The 7,755-nt window shown below is 51.8% G+C and overlaps 1 protein-coding gene across 1 annotated transcript in view; it reads right to left on the bottom strand.

The window, feature by feature from the left end:
• Positions 1-7,755, bottom strand: part of COL22A1 (collagen type XXII alpha 1 chain) — a 261,088-nt gene that overhangs the window by 25,878 nt on the left and 227,455 nt on the right. The window contains exons 52-53 of the mRNA XM_028500513.2: positions 5,816-5,869; positions 1,551-1,604 (exon numbers count right to left, since the gene is read on the bottom strand). Coding sequence (XP_028356314.1) covers positions 1,551-1,604; positions 5,816-5,869 — 108 coding nt within the window. The remainder of the gene's footprint in view (positions 1-1,550; positions 1,605-5,815; positions 5,870-7,755) is intronic.

Here is a 7,755-nt window from a genome sequence, read left to right as displayed (position 1 = left end):
CGGCTGGGCCCGCGAGCCGTGGCCGCTGAGCCTGCGCGTCCGGAGCCTGTGCTCCGCGACGGGAGAGGCCATGGCGGTGAGAGGCCCGCGTACCGCCAAAAAAAAAAAAAAAACAAAAAAAAAAACCCAACAACCCCAAAATACATAGAGTTCATTTTTATAGGTGGGAGAGAGTGCAGACATACACTGAAGGCTCTGTCGAGCAGGCTGTGGAGAAGCTTTAAAACACCGATGATCAAGGCAACCTATCTTAGGCCCTGTTTTGGGATTCCTCTAATTGCCATCTAAAAGCTAAAACGTAGGAGTATCTTCTTTTTCTCATGGAGTTTATAAAGTTATGAAGTCTCTTCTCTCTCGTGGGCTTGCTTATCTTCTTTCATAGATGACTCTAAGTCCAACTCCTTTACTTGCAAGGTATGTTTCTTTCCTGTTCTGCTCTGTTGTGGATCTTTTATGCATATATATAAATAACAGTATACCCCTCCCTACCTCAACATCCCTTCAACATATCCACTGCTAACTGATCATGCAGTCTAAGCCATTGGCATTGGGTGGGCCATCCTGACATTAAAATGGGATCCAAGTTGTCGAGTCTTGTTTTAAGACCCCTGCAGAAAACCATGGGGCTTAAAATGAAATGGTGATGTGGGTTACATGTGTGTATCTATTTGTCCAAATGATACAGGTAAGATTTTTTGATGTGTGTAAATTTTATATCCAAAAACTTGAAAACTATTGAGTAGGGGATAGGAAAGGAGTAGAGGTAGATACGAAGCAGAATAATGATGAACAAAGCTGAGTGACTGGCCCACGGGAGTTCATTTCACTATTCTGTTTACTTTGTGTATGTCTGAAATTTTATATAATAAAAAGATGAAATGGTGGTTCTTTAAAAAAAGCGTCTGTATATGTTTATATGTATAATAAATAGCTCGACAGCGAGATACAGATTTAGATATATAAATGATAGATGCAGATTTAGATATATAAATGTTGGATTTCATCCACAGAAAAAAAGACTAAAAAAACATACTGGAATGTTAACAGAGCTTTACTTCTGCGTCGTAGAATTATAAGTAACTCTGTTTTCTTCTCTATAACGTTACTTTTCTTACTCTTTCTCTTTTTATTACCATCATCTTTTGTTATTGTTATGCAATGAGAATGAGTTACTGTTACAATTGGGGAAAAACCCTTTAGCTGTGAAAAGGTTCAGGATTAAAATTGAGACTCATTTTTAGGTTCTGTCATCCAGAGGAAGTCCATTAAAAGTATAATAAATAGGATAAGAACAAAGAAAACTTAGAACAACAAGTAACAATGGGTGCAAGTCTGAAAATAAATTTTACAGCAATGGCATGCGAAAGGACTGGATTTACTGCACAGAAGTACCAAGGTCTTGGAAGAGAGGTACTTCTGGAATCCACGGCCAGGCAGTCTCAGAGGACCCTACCCACGGTGTCACAGCCAAGTGACTGATGGCTTTATTCTGCTGTGGACAACACACACACACACACACACACACACACACACACACACTCAGCACTTACAGGGGGACCGCGGGCACCCTCCGGTCCTGGCAGACCTGGCTCTCCTGTTTTGCCCTGGGGATAAAGAAGAAAAGAAGAACTTGAGGACAACATTTGCAGGATCTTCCTATTCTCAGCTGCCGGAGCTTCGCAGCATCATATTTCCACCAGCCAGTCTCTGCCCCCTGCCAACCCTACCCTCTGGTACTGTGGTCCATTTTAGTCCATAGAAATCTGCACTGTGTCGCCCTGCCTACTATGTTCTTGGGTTTCCTGGGACGGCGCTGGTTACACAGGTTTCATCTTTGAAACACCCATTCACAGTGCCCCTTCTTATCCTTGGAAGGGTTCTGGTCTGGATGAGAAATTACGCAGACGCCCAAGTTAGAAACCGCTTTATACCTACTCACAAAACCACCCCGAGGCAGCTAGTAACGACTGCATGGTACAAATGGGGACCTGAGGATCAAAGAAGTTATGGTTTCATTGAGATAACAAACAGCAAAGCCAGACTGGACCCCAGCAATGCCCGAAAGGAGGGTCTCCTCAGCCTGGCAGCAGTGCCTGCTGACAGGGGGCCTGCAGTTTACCGCTGAAGTCCAGATAAAGTGGTGAGAGGTGAGGGAGGGTTGGGGTGAGCCGGGAGAGTGGGTGAAGGGGCAGTGTGCTTGATGGGGAAATGGGCAGCATGCGGGCCCCGCCTCCACGGTAACAGGAGGGCCTACTCCCCCAAGTCCCCCTTCATTTTCACAGCTTATAAACCTGGAGGGCCAGAAGGCGTCCGTGGTGGGGCGTGGGAGAGGGAGAAGAGCATCCGTGGATTCAGAGTGAAAATTACAGGGGAGGGAGGATGGGGCACCAAGCTCTGACTTCCGAGTTTGTTTCTTCTTCTGTCCCAGCTCGTCTAAGTCTAGCCGTGTGATCTTGGGGGTCATTACCCTTCCCTGGATCTGTTTCTCAGTTGTAAATTCAGGACAGCCTCCCTGACGTAGGTCTTTGTGATCGAGCCTGGCTCCTGCCCCACAGTCAAGTGGGACAGCCGTCACCGGCCCAAGGTGCCAGCAGACAAAGGATAACAACCGGTCACTGCTGAGGGTTTTCCATGCGCCAGGCACAACGCCAGCGCTTCACACAACAGCGTCAAGTCCTCGCTATAACCCATGAGGGAGGCACTTTGGTTCTGCCCCAGGCAAAACTCCAAGGCACAGAGAGGTTAAGCGACCTGCTCAAGGTCACACAGCTGGGGTTCTAATGCAGGTGTTTTGGCTCCAGAGCCTCTGTACGTCACCCTACACTGTAACTGATACTCAAATGCCTCCTATTAAAAATGACGAAACAGGCAACTCTAAAAGCTGCATATCTACCCATCTATCTGTGTATCTATCCACGCGTCCGTCATCCATCCGTCTACTGTCTGTCCATCCGTGTCCCCAATGTACAGGGACTTAAAGGAATAAGTCAAAGTGGAAACTAACCACCCACTACCAGTAGCCAGTGCTGCTGTTTCCCAGCCACCGCCCCTGGCTCCCCGGGAGGGCTCCCGTCACTCTGTCGATCAGCCCCCGCTCAGGCAGAAGGCCGTGCCCAGAACAGCCTCTGGGGCACTTGACTCCGAGGTGCTGGAGTTCATGCCCCAACAAGCAACCCCCAGGCAGAAAGGCTGAGGTTATTGAAGCACACCCCCGCCTCCTGCTCCCCGGCAGGGGTGGGACCCGGGAGGCCAGGTGCGCTCCTCTCGCATTCTCAGCTGGTCTCCGGGGGACTGGACCCGAGGTGCCCACTGGAACGTCTGCCCACTGGCCTGCCAGCGGCTTTCCTCCTTTCCTCGTTCCATTTCCTCACTCTGTCCGTGCTCCTGGGATCTCCTCCAAATACCCCACCTGCCCCCCATCCTGGTCTCCAGGTCTGCTCTCAGGGCACCTCTGGTGCCCCCATTCCTCTGCCAGTCTCCTCCCAAGCAGCTCAGAGTGATAAAGGTCAGGATGGCCACACGCCGAGACCCCGGAACGAACTGACAGGTGAGCTCTGGACCACGTGCTGGGGAGAGCTGCCCAGCCCCGTGCTTCCAGCAGAACCGGCCTTGGCTTCCACGCACGGACTTAGCCACTGCTTACCCAGGGCAGACGTGGCCTTCCATCCGTCCACACCCAGCGCCTGGCACAGGCCTATCTGGAAAAGGCATTCCACAAACAGACTGAGTGAAGACCAAGGGCCTCGGTTATCCTGCACTGTCGGTGACAGCCTCTCAGGATAATACACTTTCTGCAAAAAAGCTGATTGCCTGCTCTGCGTTGACTGAGCTCTGGGGTCAGCCTTCAGGGTGCGGGTCCCGGATGCTTCATTTACCAGCCGTGTGACCTCGGCCAGCCTATCTAACCTCTCTGTGCCTTAGTTTCTTCATCTGGGCCAATAATGATACCCACACCCCACAGGGGTGTCCTGGGGCTTACAGTGGAAAATGTGATGAGGCGCTCAGTACCCCCTCGGTGTGCACACAACAGCTGTCAGCCACGGTGGCGATACCTGTCCTTCTCGCTCCCTTGCCACGTCCTCAGCCTGGCTAACTGCCGCTTGCCCACCAGGGCTGCGCTGCTGGACGTCAGCCTTCAGCAGCTTAGGTGAGCTGTTCACTTTGCTCGCTGCCCTAAGCTCTTACTTTCCCCTCAGCAGTGAGTCCTGGTCTCAGCATCTGGCAAACAGTGAAAAGTGATAAAGAAGGTACTTCTGGCAGGTTGCATAAGACGCAGAATGAGTCAGAAGAGTTACGGCCGCACAAATTAAATGGAGCACAAGCCTTGCTGGGGAGACTGTTATGTAATTCCACTTACTGGTTCTCAAGGCTCTGAGGTTCTACCCTCACCAGGAGTTAAAACTAGAGCAGTTGGAAAAGTAACTTACTAAATTAATTAACCGTTAGAGAAGCCTGATGCATTTAACCAATTTCTCACCACGTCTGACTCTCCAGCAACTCCAGCAAGTTGCAATTAGTATTCTCATTCTATTTGAAATGAAACTGAAGCCGGGAGATGCTCTCTGACTCGAGCCAGGTCGCAAAGCCTGTAGGGAGTGAAGCCAGCATCCGAAGCCAGTTTCTTCTTCTGGTTGTGGTTGTAATTTTGGCACAAAATATTTTAATTTAATTTTATCAACAAGCACTGCACACACGGCTCCAAAAATTTAAAAGATAATAAACTAACATACTACGGACCAAAAACTGACGTCCCGCCCCCATGTCCCTTGTGCCCAGAATCCCCCGTCCTCACTTCCCGCCATGGATGGAAACTACTTCTCTTGGTGTTTCTGGAGCCTCCCAGAGTCACTTTATGTAAATGCTAGATAAATATACACAGACCCATTTTCATACAGAATAGGGCAGGCTAAACACACTGCTCTGTGCCCTTGCTTTTTTACTCGACAATGTATCTTGGAGAAGTCCCATGTCAGTACCTAGAAAACATCCTCAGTCTTCTGCACAGCTGCTTGATATTTATTGGGTGCACCCCATCATTAACTGTCTCCTGCGGGTGGGCGTCAGGAGAACCAGGTCTCTAAGCCCCAGGGGCCACCTGCCGTCTTCCCCTCGGTGTTGAGGCTGTGGAAGGGGTTTCTGAAGACAAAACTGCTGCTAGGAAATGAAGCTTCAGCATCATCGCTAAGCCCAGATCCGCACTCAAGAGGGGCTGACCGTCCTAAGGAAGGACAACTCCGAGGTCACAGAGGCGGGTCTGAAGAAATCACTGCACACTTCCAGCCAACAGCTGCTGGGGCCACAGAGACAGACGTCCTCCGCAGCACACAGTCCATCTCACTGTGTGGCCCGGCAGCTGACATTAAAGATAAAGGAAAAAAAAAAACACTCCACGCCAATGTCGAAGAAAGGACAAACTCACATCCCCTAGAGATGGCAGGTGAAACTCAGGCTTTCAGGGGTTTAACAGGCTTTTCGGATGTCAGGTTTCTACTCCAGCCAGTGCTCACCTTCCACATCAAGAGGATGGAGGCTGCAGAGGCAGTTACAAAAAAAAAAAAAAAAAAAAAAAAAAAAAAGCAGAAAGGGAGGGACAGGAGCCCCAGGATAGAGTTCACTCCCCGAGACTCAGTTTCTTCAGTTGTAAAATGGGGACAGCGGTGTTTACCTTGCAGGGTTCTCAGGAGAAGTAAATGAAGAACTGCACAACAAATAACTCTCACTGTGCCCGGTTCATAGTAGCTCTGGACACAGAGTAGTTGCTTCTGAGAGATGGCTGATCTGGCGTGTAAATGATAAGAACCTTAGAGTCCCTTACCGGCTCTCCGGGGGGCCCTGGCTTTCCATCTCTGCCTTCTTTGCCTTCTTCTCCCTGCAAGATAAACTCAAATTGGTTATCTGGATGAAGACGCTAAGAGGGAGGGAAGGACAGACGCCTTTTTGCCTGGTGTACAGCTACATTCACAAACAGGCAGAACTGGCTTCCTTTTTCATGGTTTCTCCCCCAACACCACGCTTCTGGCTTGGATCTCTGCTTGGCAGTGCCTGGCACACAGTGCAGAAGCAATAAATTGCATTATCATTGCTATAGATTGAAAGAAGCCCCTGCTGGACCGTTTCATGAAGTCAAACTTAGGACAACATGGGCTCATCTCTGGGCCTCCTGGGTTGACCATGGCGAGGAGGCGGCTTCTGAGGAAGATGACCAGGACCCCGGGGGGCCTGCGGCAGAGCACCCGGCTCCCGGAACACAAGCGGGGCGAGGTGAGTGACCGCCAGGGCCACGTCCGGGCTACAGGAGGGCCACGAGCATGTCACGTTTCCGTCCATGAAATCAAGCTACAATCCCCCACCCGCTCCCCGCCTCCCACTAGCCCACCTCCTGCTCTCAGTAAACTATAAGCCTCACGTTTAATCTAAGAGACCATTCTCCTTCAGGCACCTCTGCAGATCAGGACAATGGTTACAGCATCGCACAGACTCAGGTTCCAATCCTGCTCACCTGGGCTGGGCGGGTTCCGGGGAAAGAAAGCAACGGGCCGCAAGGCGGAGGGGAACCTGAGTCACACCGGGCAAGGTCTGAGTCCCACTTGCACCGACTATGCCTATGATCGTGGCTGCGTTATTGACGTTCTCCGCTCGCAGCGGCCCCTCTCCCAGACACAGAGGACAGAACTCTCTGGCAGAGTCACGAGGGGGCTGAGAATCAACGCCACCACCTGCAACGTTTAGCAAACCAGGCCAGGCATCGGTAAACGGCGCCGGCGCCGGCAATGCAGCTGCTCCCGCTGCGGCCGGCGTGCACGAGACCGTGCGTCGCTCCCCGTCAGCGCCTTTGCCCTCAGCGCCCGGGCGCTGGCAGGAAGCGCCCAGGACAGTCATCTAAGTTTACCGACCACCCGGGCCGCTAGCCGATGCTCCACGTGCACCCGTAACTCGTTAAGACCCCGCGCCTGGCATGACCGTGGCAGCGCCGGGTAAGCCGGCTTGGCTGACTCGGAGGCCCCGCAGAACTGATCCTCTTTCCAATTACGAGTTTAGCTCCCGAAACCGCCTCTCCCATGCACGGAGCAGCGCGGGGAGGGTCAGGAGAGCCACGCGGAGAAGAGAAAGCCAACGTACCCAGGTGAGACCCGCACAGCAAGGAGAGCAGCCGAGGCCGGAGGCTGGCAGGGGAGCCCAGGGGACCCCTGGGCCAGGCGCCTGGCTCCGGGAAGCAGCAGGAACGCCACTTCAGAGCACGCGGCGGAGGACTGAGGGGGGCCCTCCGGAATCACCTGGGGAGGAAATGCGGCTTCCAGGAGACGAAGACTGCTCTTGCTGACTGCATTGCTGAGCAGCCCGTGAACTTCTCAGAGCCTCGCTTCTTCACCTTTAATAAATTAAAGGGATGTGCACACTTACACTGCAGGGGGAGGAGCTCTACGGCATATAGGAAGGGTCTTTCTTGCAGTGCACGGCACAGAGCTGGCCCTTAATAACGGGAAGTTTTATAATTTTACTTCATGGAAGTCAAACGTCGGTGCTCAAAAGAGTGTTAGTGAAAGGTTACACTGTCTCCCTCACAGCCCCTACCAGACACGGAAGCCACTTCACATTTTAACATGTCTCACAGTCGGTCAGTGCAAGTAAATAGACTCATGTCTTTTTTTTTTTTTTCGCGGTACGCGGGCCTCTCACTGTCGTGGCCTCTCCCGTTGCGGAGCACAGGCTCCGGACGCGCAGGCGCAGCGGCCATGGCTCACGGGCCCAGCCGCT

This window comes from Physeter macrocephalus, chromosome 15 (genome assembly GCF_002837175.3).
Source record: "Physeter macrocephalus isolate SW-GA chromosome 15, ASM283717v5, whole genome shotgun sequence".
Lineage (NCBI taxonomy): Eukaryota > Metazoa > Chordata > Mammalia > Artiodactyla > Physeteridae > Physeter > Physeter macrocephalus.
The sequence above is the reverse complement of the archived record's forward strand: the minus strand, read 5'-3'. Positions and strand labels throughout refer to the sequence as shown.